Genomic DNA, 25,638 nt, shown 5'->3' with positions numbered 1-25,638 from the left:
GGCTTTTATTCGGTATTTATAGAATTTATATCGATATATTAACGTGTCAGTTTATTAGAAACGGTAATAAAAAGAGACCTCTATTTTATCGCCTTTGAACGCGATTTGCTTTTAGCTGGGAGCGTATACACGAGATGAAATAATACGGACTACTCGAGTCCATAAGCAAGCACTTTCTTATTCAGTAATTGGCAGTGGAGAATTTCAATTTGCCTCTTGAATTGAACCGTTAAATAGTCGAGTTGGAATGGCAATAGATTTAGTGAAAAATTCAAAAAAGTAGATAACTTGCTTTTGTATTAAAAATTAGAAATACTTGACACTGTAGTCAGCATTCACTCACCCCAAAGTTTGTACCGAACAAATTGTCAATCTTGGACAATAACAACAACTCGTCCAGCAATGCACCATCCATGGTGAGTACCAAAAACTCAGACGGAAACCGGAAAAAATACGTGACCGAACTGTCAAAGCGATTCTACGTTGTTTTACAGTCGCATTTCAAAAAACAATAGAAGTGTCGGTGTGAAAATCAAACATTACTACACATTGACAATCTGATGACGTCGCAAAGGTGGCGACACGTCAAGTGGATGTTGTCGTAGATAATTCGATTTTGAATTGTTGCATTTTCGGGCTCCACTCTCAATATTAATTGGTAAAATGGCCTTGTTTTCGATAGTGTCCTACTTGATTTGGATAATTGTTAACCAAACAGTCATATAATGGCGCCGTAATTTTTAAATTTTGTGTTTATGTTAAAATCATTTCTGGTCCAGCAGAAAAACGCTTACCACATCGTCAAATCGTAGCAAGCACGCCTATTTTGGTCTATGACTATAGACGATTGAAAGCAGTTAAGAAAAAAACTTGATTAATGGTAGAAACTTAATTGAATTCTATTTTTAAACTGTAATATCTTAAAAAGCTAATTAGGTGAAGGTTATGGAGCAAAATCCAAAAATTAATCTAACTGGATTGTCATGAACAAAACGTGATAGAATTTACTTGAAAGTGCCATCTTATTGTATTTACTTTACTTCTTATTAAAATGTTGTTCATATAAAAAATAAAAGAATAAAAAGTGGTTTGTATGTAACACACACATAATTTTACAGGAAGTAGAAATGACATAAAAAGGCTAAAATTAAAAAAAGCTATAAAATTAGGCTCTTAACCCTACGTCAACATTTTTAACATACAAAAAGTAAACAAAAAGTGCATTGACTTCCAGTCTTTGCAACAACCTGTAGGCAATTTTGCTGAGAAAATGTTTAAAGCACATTACTATATAAACTGGAAAGAATAAAAGAGTAAAGTTTAAAGTACTAAAAATTATAATTTTTAGCCTGTTTTTGTTTTGAAAAAGACTGAAAATTAATTTTAAAATCTTCACAGAAAAAAGGGAATTGTGAATTTAGCTTCGATCACACATTGGGTGGGATAACGAGGTGACGGATTTGTATGGCTCTCTGATGTTACAAATAGAAAAATTATGGAGTAGTAAAAATGGATTTTTTAAAATGTAACACCATGGGTATTATTGAATTTTTGGTTTAAAAGAAAGATTTCTTAAATGGGTGACATATCTAGCCAACACCATTTTCTAGAAAATGGCGACCAAAAAATGAAAATTTTTCTGTTCGAAAATCTGTAAAACCTAAAGTATTTCAATTCGAGGAAAATGGCTTGCACATTCCTATAAACAGTGTGTTACACCTTTTGTGATTTTGGTCGAATAAAATGATGTTGGAAATTAGTCAATTTTTTGGTAGTTATTTTCACGAACAGGGGTTAGAGCACGTTAAACGCATTATTAAAACAAATCATTCGTATATTGAATAGAACTATCCAAAAATGCAATAAAACACAAAATGCTCCATTTAAAAAAAAATACCAATACCAACTACCATGCCACAATTTTCTCCGAGACCCTGTGTAAGTACTTTTGACATATTTTAAAATGTGTTTTTATTTCAAACGAATAACAAGTAAATCCGTAAGCATTAGAGTAAGTTCAGATTTAGAACCCTGTAGACTACATGAAAAAAACTTGTCTTTTAAAGGTGTTTCTGAAAAAGTAATAATAAGAACCGGTAAAATAAGTAAATTGGTAAGGTCCGGTTGTACAATCGCAGTTCAAAGATTGGTTCAGTTGAACTGCAACTGGTAGTTGAACTTTCCTATAAGATATGCATTGCTGTCAAAATGACATTTCTGACTTGATGTCTTCAAACAAACAACAGGGTCATAATTATGAACTCCATTATAATTTAAAAAAAAAAACCTTTTTTGATACCCATTTTGTATTGAATTTTAGTTTGTGAGATGAGGGTGGGATATCTCATGCGGACCACCCTGTACGTTACCCACCCTCAGGTTTATCTTAAGCGTCTTTCTCACATTGATAATAAACTTGGTTAAAATTGCAAAAGTCAGAACTATCAAAAATTTACATCTTTTATTGATAAATGTTAATTTTTTATTGCTCGCTCCTTGTAATACATGCTGTGCAACTATGTGCAATAAAAATGCAAATTTTTTAATAACTACACTTAGAACACCTGTTTTTAATAGACATTTTTATACATTTCTTTTACGATTGTTTCGTTTTGGACTAGAATACAAATTGGAGATTTTGGTTTAAAACTAATATTTATAGCTTTATTATTGACATTTCAAAAATATTAATAAACATTAGCAATTTATATGAAAACCTTTTAAAATGTATAAAAGTTAGTTTGGCATGACAGTATGAGCGCAAGGTGAGTAACTCGGTTTACAACCTGACAAAGGTCTGTTTGGTTGGTCTAGCAAAGTGATTGTGAAAATTGTACGGCAAAACTTACCCCACTGTCAGCGTTTAAAAACTGATTGAACTTCCACGATAACTGTCCATTAACAAAAGCTTGACTTTGAAAATCCATTTTCTAAATCGTTACGATCAACTAGTAGATTAGCATAATCCAACAAGCTACTCGAATAAAAAGTTTTTTTAAAACACCATCAATACACAGTGATCAAATAAATTCATCATGTAATGGCACTGCTCATATTACTGATTCGGGCACCAGAAACTTGTGCTAATAAATACAAAGTTTCTGCGAGGCAACAACATTTTGGCACTCGGCAAACTACTACTATACTGTTGTGTTATATCACGGACGCATAGGAAAAGCGAAATAAGAGGGCTTCAAATAAACTAGATCCGAGTGTGGCCTTGATCACCCCCTATATAACCGTAGTAGCGACCGGTCGACCGACACCGACGACTTCCACCCCACGTAAAAAGGGAACCCGGGGGCCTTTTTCGAAACGTACTCCGGTTACACCGACGCACCGCAACACTTGCACTATACGACTGAATTACAAGTACTCAGCACGGTGACGTTATGCTCTATGAATATGTAATAATAACCCAGCTCTATGGCTATGGATGGAAGTGTTTCCCCTCTCGGTTCTCTTACCCGCGCCATGGGACTGACCCGCTATACCGATGTCAGGCCGGAATCCATGTGTACCACCAGAAACAAATATTTTTGAAAATCAAAAAGCAAACAAATTATGCTTCTAGACGTCTTAAGTACCCATAGTGGAAAAACCACCATTTTGTAAAGATTAGTCTTCCTGTTGCAAACATGTCAATTACAGTCAGCTAAATCGATGAAAAAATAATTGAAGAGATTGTCTAGACTTCAGATAAAAAAACATGCAGGTACCTACTTAAAAAATCTGATAATATTGTAACAATAACCTGATAATTCTGTTTGTTTTAACGTTATTGGAAGCAAAGATTCTTTAAAAAAATTCAACCAAAAAAAACACGTGAACATTCACTTTAACATTCGTCTGTCAGACGTATTTACTGAGATTTGGTTATCACTGCATAAAGAACACAAATAGACAGGATTTATTGAAAATTGCTTACGTTGTTGGAAATTTGTTTGTGACAGTAAAAAAATTTCTTTTTCCTCTATAGAAGTTCAAAGTTGAAATTACTACTAAAATATTTTGTCATATCTAGTAGACAAGTCTTTACATCCTTCCCAATAGTATAATGACATGTTAAAACTACTACATGGCAAAACCAAAAAAAAGTCAAAAACTAACAAACTTTTCTTGACAGAAACTATTTTCATAGGTACAAATAGTTTCTAATAGTAAGTAAGTACCACCAAGGCTTTTAATGTATTATTTTTCTTTACCTAAATAAATTCAAATAATCCTAACCTACATATGGGCTCATGCCCCACACATTTCAAAATCAAAAAAAAGTCATAAAATTTTATTTAATGCATTTTGTCTTGAAGTTTAGATTGTGATTTCCCACAATCTACTGAACCACCGCCCTCTGTACAAGAAAGCCAAGAAGGTGCATGCCAAAAATTCCAATATGGCCGAAATAGTGGTTGACAGTTTGCATTTGTTTGTATTGTGGAAATTGTGTTTTTCGATGATTAAATTAATTTTTAAGGTTTAAAGTCAAGACTTGGGATTACTTGCCAAAGTAATTTTTGTATGCTATTATATATTGTTGTTTATATGTTTATTGTTCTAGTGAAAGTGTAGTTTGTGTTCATTTTATTGTGTTATCGCTATTGTTCCTTCATTGTTCTATAATTTGTTGTTGGTTTTTTAACTTAAATTCTATTGCCTCTACAATATGCCGTCCACTTGTTGTTTGCCAAATTGTAAAAGCAATTTGGTGAAAGGCCCAAAAGTGTCAGTCTTTTACTTTCCAAAAGACCCTGCTCGAACCAAACAGTGGTTGAAAGCTTTGAACTGGAATGATTTTACTTCAACACAATACTCAGTGGTAAGTACAATATGCTTTCTCATCTCATTCAGTAAACTTATTGCCTCTTCCTATGTGAGTTACATTTTGAGGCCGCCTGCATTTTGAGAGCAACAAAGGTTTACTCTGAAGAAACAGGACAGCTTTTAGAAGTTCCATTGGCACATTTACATTTTAAAAGAAAGGTCTTGGTAATAATATAAAACCCATTTACCAGTTTTGCTTACCTAGCTTCAAGGATTTCCAAATTTTCTTTGATTGAGCAGTTTTTAGATTAGTTTGTTGTACTTTCCAGGACAAAGGGTTCTAACCAAACTTGCTTTGGCTGGACTTTATTGGGTATAAAAAGCCATATCTATACATATCTGGATCAGGAATGAAGCGTTCTTTGATTTTTCACTCACAACTTCTTATCAACTATACGAAAAAATTAAAAAAAAAAAAACATATTTTCTACTACATCTGCATAGGTTTGTGTACAAAACGAAAACCGCTAACGCCGCCATTAAAAGTGACATTCTAGGCTTTCTTGTACAGAGGGCGGTGACTGAACAGCTTAGTCCCCATTTTCAATTCACCATGTGTACTAATATACATGGGGTTCTATTTAAAAAATATGTAAGTTGGTACCTACTTTCAGTATAACCGTGTCATGAAAATATCTTAGCTGGATTAAGCTTTAATACGTTGTTAAATTTTCAAAACACTTTCTTATAATCTTTCTTCCTATTTCTAGTGTTTCTTATATTGGTGGATGACTTTCGATATAGGACACCCTGTATATCTCAGTTTTTAAAGATCTTTGGCATTTAAAAAAAAAATTTTTGGTATAAAAAGATCTCAAAAATGATAAAAAATGCAGACTTAATTAAATTAAAAAAAAATGATTAATTAACAACTACTAAAATGACGTATCGAAATTTTCAAAATTTGATGGGTTTTTGAGATAAATACTGCGCCAACCAAATCTAAAATTAACTTTATTCAGGTTAGATTCACATCTGATTCTGAATTACCCTATAACCTACCTAATAGAGTCGCCTACCAAAAAACATTTTTGCGCAAAACAAAATATGTTTGGACAAATGTTTCAAAAGTGTCAACTTCTGAATCACATTCTAATGTCGTTGCAGGTGGCAGGTTGCCATATTCACGTCGTTCTTAAGCTAGTGATACTAACTTTTTAAATAATTGATTAATAAATCTCAATTTCACATCTTGTGGATTCCAGATCACTATTTAATTATGCTGGCCAATCAAATCCCTCAATGATAAAGTACCTATAAGACCAGGTTATTCTTCTAAAAAAAAAAACACATGACATATGTCACATAAAAGTTAATTTAGTTTTTACAGACGTTTCTGCTCTCACAACAATTTCTGCGGATTATAGTTTTATGCTGTTCTTAGGCCCACCAGCAGACTAGTTATGGCATTTTTGATTAGCATGTTTGGTGCAAAAATTATTTATGCACAAACTGACCAACATGTCAACAGTTTGGGTTAAATAAAGTTTGGCATGAATGAATTCCGGTCGGTTTTCGATTTAGTATTCCGGTCAGTGCCGTTGGCCGGCCAGCGAGACTGCTTGGCAGCAGCATTGGCGAGCAAACTTAACATTGTTCTCGAACAACGAAAATCATTATACAACTTAGCCTTATCAGTTCACTGAAAGAATTTATCAGCTATTTTCGTTTGCGCTGAATCACAAACAGCAGATCCTTTGACGCACATCGCGATTGCAGAATCATATGTGCCTTTGCTCGATCGTTCACAAACAACTATCATATCGCGGGAAAATTTCTTTGCCACTAACAATCAATGTTGGGCAATCGTCTCTGGACAAAGCTTTTTAGAACTTTATTAGCGCGATAGATACGTCAATTACGTGTGTATGCAGCATGTGAAGGAGTGAAGGTCGAGCTTTGTACACACAAAACGGTGACCATACCAATCACAATTTATGATTAATGCTAAAACGCATTTGGCTGTCTAACAACGTTCAGACAAAAATTTTAGTTTTGATAAAAATCGTTTGGTCGAACAATAACACACGATAAAGTGCAGTACAACAAAAAAAAATATGAAAATTCTTATTATTCAACCAGTTTTGATTAGTGCATTTGTAGGAATTATTATTATTTAGATGTTGAGCAATAAAATATTCACTGTTTTAAATAATTTAAGTTGATAGTCGTTGGCATTTTTATACAGGGTAGTTCAATGCGGTATATTTCAGGGCTTGATCTAAAAATGTTGTTTTTTGTAAAAAACAACTTTTTAGCTCATTCACCGACGGGTGCTAAATTTTATACTTAATACATTATGAATTCCATTTTCTAATCTTAAAAGAGTCACCTGATCATTTGCATCGTAAAAAGAGTCACGTGACTTGTTTAAACCAAAAAACCCAGTGATGTGACCTCTCAAATACCATTTCGCCGTTAAAAACAGTTACATGAACCTTAGTTACTTACTGATATTTTTAAAATTGAAAAAACGGTCACGTGATCTTCAGGAACGGTCTTGACGTTAAGAGAAGTTTCACGCGAGCTTTAAAATTACATATTTGATGATTGAAAATAGTCAAGTGACCGTTTGCACTTTAGAAGGAGTCACGTGATTTGCAGCAGAAAATCGGTTCAAACTGAAAAACCGGTCACGTGACCCTTTAAATTATATTTTGACATTTAAAACAGTCACGTGACCTTTAAATTTCCGTTTTGATGTTAAAAAAGTTACTAAAAGTTTAAACAAAAATTTATGATTAAAAATCCATTTGTACTGTAAAGAGAGTCACGTGTCTTTAAAAATACTTGTTTAAACTGAAAAATGATCACGTGACCATCCAAATAATAATTTGACATTTAAAACGGTTAATTTTTTTCGATTATTTGAGATGACTGGCGAAGAGTGGGCTACGCAAACCTCTTTTGTTTCAAAGATACGGGGGGGCTTTTGAAAAATGGTCATTTTGGAACCTCCTCTGTATTTCATTTGCTATTGAAGTTATCAAAAAAGGAAAAATAGTTTCCGGTAGAAGTTTTGACGTAGAATCCAATGGCGTAGTTAGTTTTTTTCTATTACGTTTAGTTTCTAACATATGACAGTAAGTTATATTTTTTTAAATGGAACACCCTATATATTTTTAGTTCATTTAATTCTGATGATTTTTACTTTTTCAACGGTGCATTAAAACATATAAGTTTGTAAATGTTAATCTTAGTAATTAGAAAAAAAGCGTTTCCTTAAAAAAAAAGTGCTAAATAATATGTATAAAAATACCCACAGTCGAAACAAAATTTGGCTATGTTCATATTAACATGTTACATGTCGTTTATAAAAGTTTTTTCAACTTCTACCTTAAAAATAGTAGAAAATAGAAATAGCCACTTTTCTTATTAAAGTGACGGTAGAACTGTTTGTAACTTAGATTTTTAATAAGATTTATTAAAAATATTTAATTTCCTGATGTGTTAGTTTATATGATTTCCGATTTTGTTTGGTATTTTAGATATTGGCCTTTTTTCAGCTTAGCAACTGTCTTTTTTTTTAAATAACTAACTTATATACTCTACAAACTTATATGTTGTAATACACCGTTGAAAAGGTAAAAATCAGCCGAATTAAATGACGTAAAAATATATAGGATGTTCCATTTAAAAAAATGTAACTTACTGTCATATATCAGAAACTAAACGGAATAGAAAAAAACTGAGTACGCCATTGGATTCTATATGAAAACTTCTACCGGGAACAGTTCTTTCTTTTTTGATAACTTTTGCAACTGAAATACTGAAGAGGTTCAAAAATTACCAATTTTCGAAAACCCCCCGTATCTTTGAAACAAAAGAAGTTTGCGCCGCCCACTTTTCGCCAATCATCTCAGCTCAGAAAAAGAGATCAGAACACGTATGCTACTTTTTTTCTATCTATTACCGTTTTCTCTGTACCCCGTAAAATCATCGAAAATGCAGCACCCTGTACAAATAAGGTAGATGTGACACTCTGTTTTACTCCTTGTAGTATTTCAATAATACTACATCCTCAAGAGGCCGAATAAAAAATACTATTTACATGGCTTATTGCATTTTCGTATGCTAGTACTATTAGCACCCCCCTAAATCCGGCACTGATGAATGCCCCTGGTAAAATAAAAAAAAATTGTGCCTCCTCGATAACAGCTACAAATTTATTTACAAGCTACAAACTTAGTGCAGTAACCAACCCTACCATATTACGAATTCATAGTGAAACACCCTGTATACCTGTTTAAAACCTACAGCATTAACAGAACCAGCCGAACGGAAGCGAAAATACGTTATGCACGAAACTTTGCATTTACATGAGGGCAGTTAAAAGTCAGTTTTTAAGTAATTTTAACGGAAATACGTTGCTTGTAAAACGTACTGTACCGCAAGTACTAATAAGAGGAAAAATAAATATTGTCCATAAGAGAGAGATGATTAAAGTTGGAGGTATTTCTTCCGTTAAACCGTGTGCGAATGCCCATACCAGGTTAATAGTTGGATTGATCACAAATTAGACGTTTTTTGCAAAAATGGTCCTCAACGAGAACGACCTACTCCTTAAAAAGGACTAATCGAATGCAAAACCAATAAGGCAATCATGCTTCGCCTTGGCAGGCCTTTTACAGTACATTTTTATGCTTTCTTCTTATTGTTTCTGCCCCGGCGTTTAATTGCTGCGCTATGTCGAAATAGATAATTCTAAAACAGTTTGAATTTTCGATTAATTGAATTATGACCAAAATTAACCGTCTTGTTTATTCAACTCGTTAAACGCGACTAATAAATGTATTTATCATGCGGATTTTTTCAGGTTGGTACCCCGGAGCGCCGCCAAAGCGAGCATTAAACATTTTTACCGACAAGTAAGCGGCTGCACCTTTGTTATTAGCATTATTATTAAATTATTTGCCTTCAATATTGAAATGCTTTGCGATTGAAAAATTCCGCGAAAGCCACTCGAGATGTCAGAAAACTTGTAATTTTATTATTATCCGTAGCGTGCCTTCAATGAATCGTAACATTTTGCGCGTTAAATCGCGTTACCTAATAGGAAACAGGGCGCGAATACTACAAATTCCCTTATCAGATTGGATCAGAGAAATGCCGGTTAGGAAGAAAAAAAAATGGTTTAATACGTTTGAAACGACCCGATAATTGTGACTCAATCAATGTAACATTTCTCTCACTCGAATTAAAACGGCGATAGTTGCAGGTTGTCGGTTGTAAATCTAAGAAACTGCCTGTAATCGATTATAACAATCATACATTTTTTGAACTATAATTTTAAATTTGTTAGATGCAGTAGATAAAGGTTTCAAGTATTGGTAATTTATTATTGTAACCAAAGCATACGGAATATACAGGATGTCTTACTACCTACTTGGCTTGAATTTCTTAACCCAACTTTCCTCAGTGCAAAAATTGATGATTTTTGACTGTCAAAAGTTGAACTAGTTTTTAATAATGTATTGCTTCAAACTGACTGAGACTGGATTAAGCTCAGGTGAGCAGGACAGTCATTTAGTAATGTGGAACAACTTTTAGGTGCATTTTTGCTGAAATAATGTTGCAATTCAGCCTGTCCTGTAAATTACATGTTGTTTTTTGATATTTTTAGAAAATGATTTGATGATCTCCAAGACATTTTCAAAAATGTCTTGGGAATCAAAAAGAGAGGACTGAAACCATAAGTCTCTTGAATTCAATTCAAAATTGGCTTAAACTTTTAAAATTCGATCTTCAACTTGTATTTCAACTTTTTTAGACTTGGAAACTAAAAAGAGATCCGAAAACTACAAAAATTTACTTGAAAACTTACAGTTTGCCTGTTAAGTCAATTTTCGTGTCTTTGAGACAAATTCCAAGATTTGCAAGACCGAATATTGACTTCAAACCCATGAAAACTGGCTTAAAGTCAATTTTCAAAGTTTTTCACCTAAATTCCCTGAAAAATGACTTAAAATCAAACAAGAAATCTGGAACATAAAAATTGACTTGAAAACAGAGATTGTCTCTTAAGTAGCTTTTGAGACAAATTCCGAAACTTGCATGACAAAATATTGATTACAAACCCATGAGAATATGGAGAAAAGTGGTTGTAAAGTTCATAGTATAACCTATTTATTAACGTAGACAAATTTAAACAGGGTAGCCAAAAACCACGGGAATTATGTTGGAAAAGTTTAAATTACGTGGCATAATAAAAACATGACATTTTGTAGTATCTTTCATGTTTTTTTTAATTAATTGGGTTTATAGGGATCAGCACACAGTAAATTGTCAAAAAATCCATTTTAATATTCGTATTCAGTAGAGTAATAAATGTTTTTGATTGCTAAACAATAAAAACAAACATTTTCAACACAGATAACACAAAACAAAATACTTTCATAATATCAGACTTTTTAGATAAAAACCTTTTTTAAGCTTATTATTTTTGCTACCAAGAATCATTCAGAAATTGTTGTTGACAAAAATTGAAATCATTGCTAAATGCGGTTTTACCGATTACCAATAATAAATAGTGAATGCAACCTTTTGGATCTAAAGCGCAACGAATATTTCCGACATTCCGTAAGCGATGGGAATCATTGTTTACTAAATATAGTGATTTAAAAAGAATGACAGGAAGCTTCACGTATGAAATTAACATAAAGCACTAATTTTTATGTACAGAGTTGCGCACAAAAATAACGTATTTCACGTTTGTATATTACACTACAATCATTTGGCGTTGCATGTTAAGATAGTAGCGCCCTCTAACACTAATTTCTGCCAAAGCTGTTTTTTTCGCTATTTATATTTAATACTTTAACTGCTTTACTGTTTTTAAGAAAATAAAGTTAATAAAAATATAATTGCTAAGCTCACTTAAATATCCGGTTAGTAAAGGTAGAAACTAATGGTACTGCATGTTAATGGGCTCATCCCACATATTTTCATATTTGATTAGGACGCAAAAAAATATGAGATACGTATTTTATTATTTTTTAAAATACTAAGGCTAACATAACAAGAATTAAATAAAAAGATTAAAATTTCATAGTAACGCCCCCTAGATATGACGTAGACGGTTTTCAACCAATTAGGTGCGAGCAGTTGCCAGTTTGTAAACTTTTACCGATTCAAAGTAATCGTGACAAATTAGACACGATAAAAGAGGGTCTTTATTTTTTCCTAGAAGAAAGACATTATGCCAAATTACTTTTTGTCCAGTGAAATAATGTGTTGTCGTGTTATGCTATAAAACGTGTTATTTGGCAACATTGCACTCTCGAACACTCGTGACTTGACTTTATAAATCAGCTGATCGGAAAATAAAACTGCTGAAAGTCGTCTACGTCATATACGCGGCAAAACTGTCAATTTGAATTTATTTACGCATTTTCAACAATCGTCAAACAGCTGATTTCAGTTGTATAGTAAAGTGAAAATCATTGTAAATTTTCGAAATCATATAACCACTCATCTTTTTCTGACATATTGCAATGTGTCAATCAAAAACAAAGACAGCTAATAAAAGTCCGCCATTGTTGCTCTCATGTCGATCTAAAACGAAACCTTCCACCTTCCGCCACAGGCTGTATCTCTTCTAGAAACGCCAATAGACAGGATTTAGTGTAGTTTTTGTACGTTCTGACCTAAATTGAGTTCTCTTTCATTTTCTAAAGAACAAAGCATTGAAAATGCTGCACATCTCAGATTCTTCGAGGTCAGTAAGAATTACTATAAACTGTAGGTCAATAACACTACTCAATAATGTTTGATGACGTTTCGAGGATTAGCTGTACATACATGTGCATGAGAAACGATTTAGATCAGTATCAACATTTGTTGTGTACTGCATCAATAAAAAAAAGATGGCCACAAGTAGGTTAGAGATAACGTGCAGAAATTGAAATTGATAATTACTATTATAATCAAACCTCTTTCTGACAAAATATGAATGATGACAATTATTGGGGTTTTGCTCACACAAGAATAATCCAACTCGACAGTTACGAAAAATGCATGTAAGAAAAACATGTTTTTTTTCTAAGAAACGCCGGAACGGAAGCCGATGTGTCTAGAGCACAATACGAATCAAAAAAGCGCAAAGGCAGAATTAAAATTGATATATCTCCTTCATTAACCGATAATAAGCAAACTATTCTGAGAACATTGAATAATTTCATCACATTCTGCATAGGCGGAATGCGTACTTAGCTTGACGATTTTATGCGGAATCCGGCCTTGGTGTTTCAAACGTGATTTAATTGCATGTCCAGGCGGATTCCTCCGGCTAGAAATGATGATCCCTTGTCATCATCAATTTATTGAGGTTGCAACCAGAATATTAGAAAAAAACGAGTCAAATAGTAACAAATAAGGTGAAATGTAGTTTCTGCAAGTGTAGAGAAAACATCACATTAAGTCACATGGTTAATGGTATGTTACGCCACTGGGTGGATCCCATCATCGTCCCGGCTGGTAATAACCATAAATGACGCGCTATCAAATACAATAATCGGCCTAATTATTTGTACTTTATTAATTAAGAACTCCTCGGCCGAGAAAACATCAAAAGAGCCGCGGTGGTTTAGTTGCAAAAAAATTGTTGATAGCTTGGCGCAAAACGACAGACAGCTGATTGACTGGGGATTTTTAAAATATTAAACTCATAGAATACAAAAATCATGAGTCATTTCTACAGTGCTCGATAGTTTTATCTGAAACGTTACGGCTAACGGTAAGTTCGTATTAAAAACGTGTTATGAAATGTAATAAACCAATCAGTTAGTTTACAGTTGTCACACTATGTAAAATTGAAAACTTGAATGATTAAAGCAAAGTCTCTTATGACTAAGTTAAATTTTTATGACAGTGACATAGTAGCTGTGGACCACAATGGTATTAGACCACGGATTACAACCTAGGAAATTTATCAAAATTCAGTTCTGATCAGCAGTAAAACTATTCACAGTTTGACAAAACTTACGAGGAAATCTGACAGTTGGAATATAAAACATTAGTTAGTTCTAATTTTTGGTAACAGGCTTATCTTACTAATTAAAAAAAAATTAAGTTTTATCAATTAGTAGGAATAATTTTCAAATTTCAACCAAAAATAAACATTTTTACGCGACATTACGATTCCTGATTAGATTTAAATTGATTATAACACAGCATCCAGAATGACGTAGGAGCGTTCCTACTAGTAATAATCTCTATTCTTTATTATGACTTTTGACAAGGTTTACGACGTTGACATCCCAATTTAGGTTAGGTTGACGTTCAACATTTGTACGGGTAAACAAAAGTATTGCTGTACTGTTTTAATGACGTTTGATAGACAAGGACACATATACACTACTTTATCAATAAAATTGTTAATGGAAAACGGCACAAAACTTAGGTGTATTGCAACGTTGCCAAGAGCATCAAAAAAGTATTAGTAGCAACTAATCTAAGATAATGACTTTACTCTTACTGACTGTTATTTCATTGAAACTTGTTTTGTTTACTTTTGAAACTGTACAGGGTGCTGTATTTTCGATGGTTTTACGGAGTACAGAGAAAACGGTAATAGATAGAAGAAAATTAGCATACGTGTTTCGATCTCTTTTTCCCAGCTGAGATGACTGGGGAAGAGTGGGCTGCGCAAACTTCTTTTGTTTCAAAGATACGTGGGGGGTTTTGAAAATTGGTCATTTTGGAACCTCCTCTGTATTTCATTTGCTATTAAAGTTAACAAAAAAGGAAAAACGTTTTCCGGTAGGAGTTTTGACGTAGAATCCAATGGCGTAGTCAGTTTTTTTCTATTACGTTTCTGACATATGACACTAAGTTATATTTTTTTAAATGGAACACCCTATATATTTTTAGTTCATTTAATTCTGTTGATTTTTACTTTTTCAACGGTGTATTAAAACATATAAGTTTGTAAACGTTAATCTTGGTAATTAGAAAAAAAGCGTTTCCTTAACAAAAAAGTGCTAAATAATATGTATAAAAATACCCACAATTGAAAAAAATTTGGCTATGTTCATATTAACATGTTACATGTCGTTTATAAACAGTTTTTTCAACTTCCACCTTAAAAATAGTAGAAATCAGGAATGGTCACTTTTCTTATTAAAGTTACGGTAGAACTGTTTGTAACTTAGATTTTTAATAACATTTATTAAAAATATTTAATTTTCTGATGTGTTAGTTTATATTATTTCCGATTTTGTTTGGTATTTTAGATATTGGCCTTTTTTTAGCTTAGCAACAGTCTTTTTTTAAAATAATAAGATTAACCTCTACAAACTTATATGTTGTAATACACCGTTGAAAAGGTAAAAATCAACAGAATGGGCCTGTCCCACAATTTTTTTTTATTTCATAACTACAAAGACGGATTGAAAATATTATACCCGTATTTTTTTGTTTTCAAAAATATTAAGTCTAAATAGAAAAAAAATGATGATAAAAACTACATTAATCTCATGTTTTAAACGCCCGCCCCCGGTGACGTACTACACTATCAACCAATCAGCGACAAGAAGTGAAACAGTTGGCGTGCAACAGCCAATAAAATCGTCCAGAATTACGTACGTCACATGCGCGCCAAAACAGATCTTTTAAATTTAATGGACAAATTCAAACTAATGTAGGAACATTTACGACCATAATTTTTTCGTCAAGAATATGAAAAATTAGTTTTTTGATCCTATTCTTTCGATTCCAGTCATTAAAACAAAAATTTATGATATGTGGGATAGGCCCATTAAATGACGTAAAAATATATAGGATGTTCCATTTAAAAAAATGTAACTTACTGTCATATGTCAGAAACTAAACGGAATAGAAAAAAACTGACTACGCCATTGGATTCTACATGAAAACTTCTACCGGGAACCGTTTTTCCTTTTTTGATAACTTTAAGAACAAATGAAATACAGAAGAGGTTCAAAAATTATCAATTTTCGAAAACCCCCCGTATCTTTGAAACAAAAGAAGAACACGTATGCTACTTTTTCTCTGTACCCCGTAAAACCATCGAAAATGCAGCACTCTGTACAAGCTTACTTGCTGTTGCTGTTTATTTAGCTTATTTTCGGACTTCATGTGACTTTTATCAGAAATAAAAGAAATCTTATGACACATTATAGAACCAGAATTTATGTGTTATTCGTAGGAATTTGACTAAAATTCAAAGTAGTATGATTCAGAGTAAACTAAAATGCTTTGAGCTACCGATTCCGAATGTTAATTTGAAACCGCCTTGTTAATTTTCGTGTTAGTAGTATTGACGGCTGTCTAGAAATCGAATCAACATAATATCAACTCAGTGTGAGCGTCCATTAAATCCAGTCGAAATGCCCAGAAGAAAAACACCTGTTCCACGCTAAATGTGAACGTGAATGTTTGTCTTTCAAAAATTACTCGTTTAAAAACCCCGCGGACTTTTTATGACACGAAATTTGCATAAGACAGCATATCATATTACACCTAATAACGCTATGGTAATATTGGAACTATGCAAATTTCACCTTGTTATTGACTCATCAAACCGAACTGAAGAGGTTATAAAACGCATTTCATATTGTGCTCGGTACAACTTCCTCTATTACGCCCCATTATCAAAGGTTCTCTCTAAAAGCAACCCATTATACCTAATCTTTCAGGAAGTTTTCAGCCAAACGCGGAGATTCCGTACAATCAGATATTTAAATTGCTGCCGTATTAACTGTACTTCGATAATGTTGCGATTAGTTCGTCATAAACTTGGATGTCGATTATCTTATAACCTGAATAAGATTTTGTTCTACTTTACCATCAAATAAGCGCGGTTCAAAGAGGGAGAGACTTGATTTCGAAAGCCAACATGTATAAAAGAAGAATAAAAGTCTATTCTGGTCAAAAATCTATTCTCGTTGGTCGTTTTCATAAACTTCTCAAAAAATGTGAATGATGATACCTAATGGAACCGAAACCGGTAATCTTTGCAAAACAAGCTGTAAACCTTTCCAATCTGCTACGTGTTTGATTCATGCCAAAACAGTTCTACAAATTCTCCATTTATTGTTTATGAATATTGTATAAGCAATAATAGTCATCTAGTTTAACAGACTAACCAATAATAGTCACTGACAGAATGAGTGGCGTTTTACCACCAATTTCTCAACATTAATCCTTTTACAACTGAAACGAAGCAGAAAGTATTAGATTCAAGAGTTGCAAAACGCAACGTATGAATATGTTAGGCAACGGCCAAAAAGGCAAACTTCTGCGTAACTTAACAGGCAGTTATCTGCGTAAGATCGCACCATATACGAAAGAATAATAAATAAAACAACCGGGCTGGTAAACCAGAGGCCTTAAATTAGGCGCATTATTAGTATTTGACAGCCACTTTGCCGTAATAGGCGCAACGCAAATTACTTATACATAGCCTAGAATTAGAAAGCCGTATTGTGGCCTACGCGAAACTATGGAAGTCAAATTACAAAACGACCGTTTGGTGATATATGAAAGTTTTCGTATTGCCGCGTGTACGGTTGTATGAAAAAGTTACAAACTCCCATTTTACGACTCGTTAAACGATTCAAATGCAACAACCGATTAACTTAGCCGAAAATATTTCACGCGAGAATTTTAGCACGCAAAAAATCCGCGTGCGAACCGACAACTGCATATGTAGATAGTTTTTTACTATAGTAAAAACAACACAACTGTCGGATGACGTCATTTAGGTAAAAAAAATGGCTTCCCACCCCGTTATTCATTTGATTTAGTTTAATCCTTTAAAATATTTGCAGTAGACAGCAAATGTGTTCGTTAGACATTAATTATTATTTTTTCCAGCTGTACTGTAACTCGTTTACTATACTGCAGAAGGTAATCAAAACATTTGCTACCTCTCAAAATGTAGATAAGCAATTTTTTTTTCTACTTCTTTTTTCTTCTTTTTTCTCTTTTCTGCTTTTTTCTAAGCAGGCAATTCTTATTCCTTTATTTTCCTTTTTTTCAAAAGAAAACACCAAGTTTTTAATTAAAAAAAGTCTGCTTATAAAATACAGGGTGTCCTAAATTCCAAGGACATAATTTTAACAGTGTATTATACTAATTATACAGCGTGGTTCACAATTAATGTAATGGGACCTACCCTCATAATAAAAATTTAAAACTGGTTCTAAGTTTTATTTAGAGCCAGAAGATCTTGTTTTCCATGCAACACATTTTGAAAAATCGATTCAAAATTGAAATCTACTAACATTCTGATTGACTATGTCCACTTCTACGTCATAGCCAAGCAAAGGTAGCACAAGCCGGCAACACGATAGACATTTGACAATTCGACACCGTAACCTAATTTATACCGCTTACAATGTTGTCAGGTCTACCGTTAAAACGGCATATTAGAGACATGCCGTTTTAATTCCGCCGTTTATTAAAGTCTAAAAATGCGCTTAAAGCAGTCCTTTTCTTACTCCAAATTATTCTTTAAAACCACGTGATGTCTGTCACTATTGTCAAAATTTTACTAGAATTTGCAAGAATTACATTTTAACACAGTTTTCCAGTCAACCATGCTCAAAAGTTGCAAAAATCAGAGTTTAGAAACGTTTAGTTGCAGTATGTGATATAAAACGTGTTTCTGAGTTTTATGATAGTTATTTTCACAATTATCACGTGACCGTCTAGCTAAATAGTGTTCTACAATCACGTGACAACTGTCACTAACGTCAAAACTGTCAAACTATGCTCTAAAGTTTCAAAAATCAGAATTTAGAAACGTTTTCTTGCAGTATTTGATATAAAACGTGTTTCTGAGAATTATGAGTTATTTTGCCAATTGTCACGTGACCGTCTAGCTAAATAGTATTCTACAATCACGTGACAAACTATGCTCTAAAATTGCAAAAATTAAGGTTCAGAGGCGTTTTCTCGCAGTATTCGTTATAAAGAGTGTTTCTGAGAATTATGATTTTTGACAATGGTCACGTGACTGCCTAGTTAAATTATCTTTTAAAACCACGTGATATCTGCCACTAATGTCAAAACTTAAAAAAACAATTGTTAATGAAGAAATGAAAAATCTGTATTTTTGAAGTACGGTTTTTATAGCAAGAATCAATGATTCAAATTTTTGTACCACTATTAAAAGATACCCACCCTGTATAATAATGTAAAATGAATGAATTTGTTTTGATCTGCCGTTATCTGACTGATTATTCTACCGCCATTAAATATTTTGACTTGGCAACACTGTACCGCTATGCGCTACAAGAAACGATTTCTCAATTGACTTGCACACAAAACTTCAAACCTTTCAATAATTATTATTCTTATCTTCGTTTACAAATTACAATTTACGCATCATACTAAAACGTTCTTCGGAAACTAGTTAGGTTAACTCCCAATGACATTAGTGACAGACAACAATCTCTCTAATTAACCAATGACCATTCAAAGTGTCATGTGATTGTAAAATCGCTTATGTTATGCAAGTCACGTGCCTGTGCTCCTGATCTGAAAAATACCGGCCAAACACTCATTTCAAGTTTCAAGAAACAGTGTTGGTCATTCTCGGACGAAATATTTTCAGTTTCCCGTCAAAAAAAACACTAAATACCACTTTTTTTGTTAAACAAAGCTACAAATCGAGCAGTTGAGCCAACTGACAAATTTTAACTTACCAGAAAGTGTTTTTCTTTCTTGGTTTTGTCATTGCTTGTTATTTCAAAAAGTATAAATTTAAGTAACATAATATAATAATGTATGACTATGAACCCTAATTTTGATGGAGAACAAAATAAAAATTTAAAAATAGGAGTGTTCCATAAAAAAACTTGACTTTTTGCACTTTTTAAAATCCATTTTTTGAGGAGAAATTTCCATCAGATGGTATAATTATTTTGGATGGTTTTCTGCATCCACTCTTAGATCCAAACAAGGTTGGTTCTAACAGTGCCACCATTTTGAAAATACTTTAGATAAAGACAGCTAAGTTGACAGTTGTTAAGTGATTTTTCCACTTAAAATTTACATTTGTTATACTAATTCTTGATAGCGATTGGTCAAAATTGATAGGAAGGAAATAATCAGAAATATAGCCATTACGGTTTTTTTCCAAAATCGATCGCGACGGTTAGTGGTAGACCACCCTGTATTATGGACGATAATTACTAATTATATTTATGATAATGGATATACTAAAATTTTACCAATCTAATAAACTAATGGTTTAAGTCTCACAAAAATTTGTATTCGGTAAGCTTACTTCAATTAATCAGTGTGTCACATCACATCAATCATACTTCTGACACGCTGTTTAAGACCAGCTGTCAAAAACACCAAAGTTGTTCTGTTTGTTTTTACTTTACATTACTTAACTTACTCATACTGAGTGGTTAAAAAAAAAACTTACCACCGCAGTCCATTGCTGACTATCCAAAGTGGTAGCTGCAGTAGGGTGTTGCGGTTCTTCTTTAGGTCCCCTCGCTATGGCTCCCGTAGGTCCTGCAGGTCCCCCGGCCCCCTTCGCTTTCGCTGGGGATAACCGACTACCCGAACGGGTTCCGAAAGGAAAATAGGGACTATCCGCGGCAAACGGTTCCGCTGTTGCTTGTGTTGGACTGGCGCCAGGGCCAGCGTACACTGGACCAGTCGGACTTAAGGCGTACGCCTGAAATTTGATTGCACAGTTAGTAAATCGGAAAATTCGCCCAAAAAGTGTCTTACCATCCCGTTGTCGATTCCTGCATAAGGCGACTGGAAACCAGGTTTTTCTGAAAAATAACGTAAAAATCATTGACTATATGAGAAGGAACACCGCAGGGTTGCTACAACCTTACAATAATTAAATTATGTCAGAAGCAAACGTTCAAATTAGTGTGTCCAAAGCAACATCCACGGAAAACGAAAAAATAATACTTTTATAGAAAAGGGTCATCCTAGTTCTGCTGGTACATCACACGGATCGGTGGACGCAGACAACTTTGAACAATTCTGGTAATGACCGATATCTGAATGTGACTTAACAGTAACTATACGTTCACGGTTCATGTCACAACTTAAAAGTGTCACACCAAATGGTATTAGGGCTCCGTTCTTGCGGAAAAGCTACCAATACGACCGTGTAATATTAACGACGCTGGATCGTTTCCTTTACGGTGATTTATGGACCACCAGTTGCCCCGGTTCTAATGAGATTCAGTTTTTTCTTAGTTTAATTAGGTATTGACCTCTTGGTGGCGGAAGGCGTTACGCCAACGGGAGTAAAGTTTGAAAAAAAATTAGACATGACTACCTGGTGGTTCCAGCAAGATGAAGGAGGTAAACAAAAGAGATGTGGCAATGGTGCGATCACCAAATTGTCGACCGACCGAGACCGAACCGAAACATCTGTCCCGTCTTAACCAACTGCGACGGGGCTCCGACGGTTCAGATTACCCGAAACTGTGTTTTGGTTTCGCGTGGCCCCGAAATCGACGGGTTTCCTCGTTCTCTTTTGATGCATCTCTTCTTCCTACTTTGGTTTAATAATAATTTCACTGACCCCAAACCACTGACTTTACTGTGTATTATAAAAGTGATCAAATTTTTGTTTGGTACACTATGCAGCATTATATTCAAACAGGAAAAAAACAACTCTTCTTAAAAAAAAACTTGTTTTTAGTTTTGTAGTATGTCTTTAAATTGGATAAGTGTGTTATGGAAGAACGTAGCGGCAACATCGCCACTAAAAGCACCGCAATCGTATAAGCCACTAAGACAGCACGCGCCGCCTTACCACTTTCCATTCATCGTACTTTTTCGCTGACCCCTTCTTGGAAGAATAACGGATTCTGTCCCAAAGAGATTTTCGGTATGTTAATCCCATGTTCGGCAATTATTTTTAAATACTTCGGTCTTGCGATTTCAAAGGGGAGAATAAACAAAACCTGGCTTAAGAAGATCTTGAACAGCATACCTAATTGCTGTTCATTTGTTGAATGGGTGGATAGATAATCATAAAGCAAGACACTGAACATTAAAGTCCTGAATGCTGGGTTAAAGAATATGGAAAAAGAGTTATTTAGACGAAAGTTTTTTTACGTCTTAGACATTACACACAAGTGTGCTTTATTTGACAAAGTGAACAGAGAATATGTAAAAAACCATACTCTCCTAAAAAGATCAATCAGGAGAGAGAAAAAAGAACAAAAGAACTACTTTCTGGAAACATTTTTCCGTTTTGGAGCACTCCAGCAAGTTGCCTAAAGATTAAACCTGCGAAAACATGAAATAGAATTGAAAATGTAATAAAACATCAGCAACTCAACTTAAAAATGAAGCTTAATGCCCCTATAACTTGCACTGCTTTATCATCCCTAGAACAACTAATAAAATTGTAACTTGATATTTGCAATAACACAGTGAATGTTCTGTCAGACATAATTAACTATATTAGATCCTCCTCTATCTACAAAAATTTGCTTTCCTTTGGATAGTAAAAAACTGCACTAGACCAACCACATTCCTGTGAAAATTCAAAGTTGTTGTAGAAGAACTCTACCTAAAACACTATGAATAACATACAAAAACAATAAAATGACATTCGACAACTGAACACAGTGGTCTGATCAGTAATATGTCATGGCAAATTAGTAATATGGCTGTGCCTGTCTGTTAATATCATTTGTTTTAAGTGGTTAGGTAATAATTGTCCTGATTTTTTTTCCTGTCTTGAATTGTCTAACCTAACCTAACATAAAATTAAGACAATCTGGTTTTATAGGGCATTGTGCAACCAACAAAATCAACTAGTGCACTACTACTCAACTTTTCTGCCAAGAAAATTGCATTCTTATTAACTGATATATCAGGGTGTACTCAGGAAAAGTGGGACACACTGTATATACGGGGTGACTCCAAAGTTGGGGCTTTCCTTTCACCTACAAATAGGGCTTCAAAAACTTTTTTTTTTTTGTTTTACGCTTTTTCAAAATATGAACAGGGTGTCAAAGTTTTATTGAAAAAATATAAGTTGAATGATTTTGGCTAAACCACTTGAAAAAATTAACAAAATTTTGTATGTGTCAGTAGGTACTATGGTAGCTCTTATTATTATTATTAAATAATGACCTTTCTAACTCAATATATCATTTAGATCAAGTATTGTAATCTATAATTTAGTGGTATTTATGTCAGAATTAATCACATTTTTAATCTGGATCCAGATAATAATGAGAAAATTACCTAAGTAGTAGTAAAAGATTAATTTTGAATTCCTTAACAAGAATCCTTATCTGTATGCTAGTTAATAGTAGGCCTTACTATTTTTTACAGGTTTCTACATAAAAATTATATTTTTTATCAAATTAAGTGCATTGGACATCAGTAGCTCAAATACCTACCTACTGGCTTTGTCAAGAGCTTTTTGTAAAATTTTTACTTGCACTTTTTAATTTGCCAACACATACATTTCAACTAGGTAAGCACTATTTACCTACTTAGGTATGTTACCACATGCATTTAAATTGATAATCACATATAATAATTATTTTAAACAGTTAATTGTGTAAAAAATTCTTGAAATTTCATGATTTGGACCTAACAGGTGGACTGTTGTGTTGTGTGTGTCAAACTTTTTAAAATATCTAATTAATTTACTCAGTTTTTTCCTAAAAAATCAAAAATTCATTTTGATAGCTATAGCTAGTCCATCAAGAGAGTGTATCCAAATTGCTCTTAAAAAGTCTAAACTTTTAGATACAAAAGTTCATCTTTGTTTTTGCCCTGTTCTCTTTAGTTTCAACTCCTAACAAAACAATAACATTGAAACTAAACTAGACAATTAAACTGTTGCTCTGCTAGATTTATTTCCACTGATTTGCTAAAAGAAACTGTAAAGTGCTCACTATTCAACCACTAAATCGGCTGCAAGAAAAAATATATTTAACGGCCAGCATCACACACATAAAGAAATCATCTCTTGTGAGAATATGCCTAAAGCAAGATCAAAACTAGTGGCAGACACTAGTTTCCCAATGGTAAATAAATAATTTAAATTGAATTTTAAGGAGAAATTTTGGAACGGCCTGCCCAGTGCTCGTTAGGGCTTTAATGCGAACACCACCACCGTTTTTACAAGCCCTTAAAAGAGCTTATTGAAATGTTTTTGATTGCACGCTTGTTGTCACCAGTGACACTTCGCGGTCGATTTCGATGGGAATACCGTCGAAATTGGCCAAATTTTCACTGTACACTAATTGATAAAGGATTGCACTGTACATACCTGGCGCTTTGTTTGCTATTTTGTTAAAACAAGTTGTAAAAACTTCGTACAAATGTTGCATAGGCTCATCATCACTGGCAGCCATTTTGGGCACTCGCACTACAAGTAACTCGACATTACTGACAACTTGACAAGACAACCACCAACGACAACCAATCGCCAGTAAGCTGTCAAAATCGATGGCGGGATCTTTAAATGTGCATGTTGCCGTTTGTTTTGATTTTTTTTTCCAATGCAGCATTATCAGACAATGCTTATCATGTATTTGATGTGATTACGTCAGAGATGATTAAACACAAATCGAAACCCAAAAAAAATCATATAAATTACCTTCTTGAGTAAACTTAAACTAATTCGTTCTATTTTAAGTAGATCTTCTAAAACCTAAATTAGTTACCTTAAAGCGTTTAAACACCTTGCATTGCATGTAAATAAAATTTGAAGAGCATCATATCTGCTTTCAAAACTAAATTGTGAAAAATGAAAGAAAAGTTTCAAAACCGCACCTTAGCGACATCTCTTATACGCACATACAAGTGACGTTTACAGATCGCTGCTGAAACATTTGCCAAGCCAATTGTTTAGGGTTAGGGGAGTATCACTCCAGTACGTCATCAGATTGCCTTACTGATTTATGTGAATCATTTTAAGTCAGTTGTCCTCCAACAATGGTAATGCAAAATTCTTATATTCAGGATTAAAATGACACAATTATTTAATTAAATAAAGTACAGTTTAATAAAAAATCTTGGATCAAAACAGGCCACTTTAAGATCCTCCAAAAGCTTTATGCAGCCCCTTGGCTTCAGCCATTGATATTGGTTTCAAGGAGAAGCCTTCCAGTCGAGGTTCATGTTCCAAGTCTCTCAACTTATGCACTTTATTCTTAATATCATTGTGTAGACTGGCCAAATCATCCTCTGCCTTCGAAATCTCTAAACAAATTGAATAAAGTAAAAATAATAACTTGAAACATTCACACTTCTTACCTTTTCGTAAAATAGCTTTGCATTCCTCAGTGGGTCTCTCAATGTAAACAGATCCAATTTTCATCCAAGTGTTACGATCGAAAGTGGTTTCGAGGGCTCTCAGAGCTTCGCGGCATTTATTTTGAGCATTGGCCAATTCGATTTTTTCTTGTTTGAGCGTCAGGATATCTTGGGCTGTTGTTTCCACTTCTTTGAGATACACAAATGAGTTTTGTTGTTCCACATCTAGTAATTTGGACATTTACACGATTGGTAAAATGTTAGTAAAAAGTAAAATAATAATAATGCAGTACATGTGTATCAAAACTCAAAACAAAATAGGTCCCACCAAAATACACAGGTTAGGTTAGGTTTGGTATTTACATAGGACAATCTGTTATTATACCGCATTCTATAACTACTATCAAAATCAACTACTGCATAGGAAGAAAGCTTTGCCAATTAATCAGTAACTTAAATTACACGTAACAACTATTTTTTTTATCACAAAACCACCAAAGTAATTGTTTAATTGAATAAACAAGTGGTAGTTCTAATTTAATTTTGTCCTACCAACAGCTGACACTAACAGTT

The 25,638-nt window shown here is 33.6% G+C and overlaps 2 protein-coding genes across 10 annotated transcripts in view; both read right to left on the bottom strand.

Moving 5' to 3' along the window:
* The window catches only part of da (transcription factor daughterless), a 48,127-nt gene extending 23,596 nt beyond the window's left edge, over positions 1-24,531 (bottom strand). For 3 of the 9 annotated variants that reach the window (XM_081971968.1, XM_081971967.1, XM_081971965.1), the window contains exons 1-3: positions 24,077-24,230; positions 20,539-20,585; positions 20,225-20,482 (exon numbers count right to left, since the gene is read on the bottom strand). In XM_081971968.1, the coding sequence (XP_081828094.1) occupies positions 20,225-20,482; positions 20,539-20,585; positions 24,077-24,161 (390 nt within the window). In that variant the 5' untranslated portion in view covers positions 24,162-24,230. Of the gene's footprint in view, positions 1-343; positions 502-2,849; positions 3,389-20,224; positions 20,483-20,538; positions 20,586-24,076; positions 24,232-24,473 lie in introns of those variants that run through there. The other 6 variants (XM_081971964.1, XM_081971966.1, XM_081971970.1 and 3 more) reach the window with 5 other exon arrangements.
* Positions 24,532-24,787: 256 nt separating this feature from the next.
* Pdrg1 (Pdrg1 prefoldin-like subunit) lies at positions 24,788-25,532 on the bottom strand. The gene is made up of 2 exons (XM_081974550.1): positions 25,066-25,532; positions 24,788-25,011 (listed from the first exon to the last, which is right to left on the bottom strand). Exons 1-2 carry the CDS (start codon positions 25,304-25,306, stop codon positions 24,845-24,847), a joined length of 408 nt encoding a protein of 135 aa, XP_081830676.1. The 5' UTR covers positions 25,307-25,532; the 3' UTR covers positions 24,788-24,844.
* Positions 25,533-25,638: the final 106 nt, after the last annotated feature.

This window comes from Ips typographus, linkage group LG2, assembly GCF_016097725.1.
Source record: "Ips typographus isolate SLU linkage group LG2, UJ_Ityp_2.0, whole genome shotgun sequence".
In the NCBI taxonomy this organism is placed as follows: Eukaryota; Metazoa; Arthropoda; class Insecta; order Coleoptera; family Curculionidae; genus Ips; species Ips typographus.
Note: the sequence above shows the minus strand (reverse complement) of the source record. Positions and strands in the feature narration are given on the sequence as shown.

What these genes read in the sequence shown, in the direction of transcription:
- Pdrg1 (XM_081974550.1), bottom strand. Translation starts at nt 25,306, where the DNA reads ATGTCCAAATTACTAGATGTGGAACAACAAAACTCATTTGTGTATCTC. An exon ending in CAAAGCTATTTTACGAAAAG is followed by an intron (nt 25,012 to 25,065) that starts GTAAGAAGTGTG and finishes CAATTTGTTTAG; the next exon opens with AGATTTCGAAGGCAGAGGAT.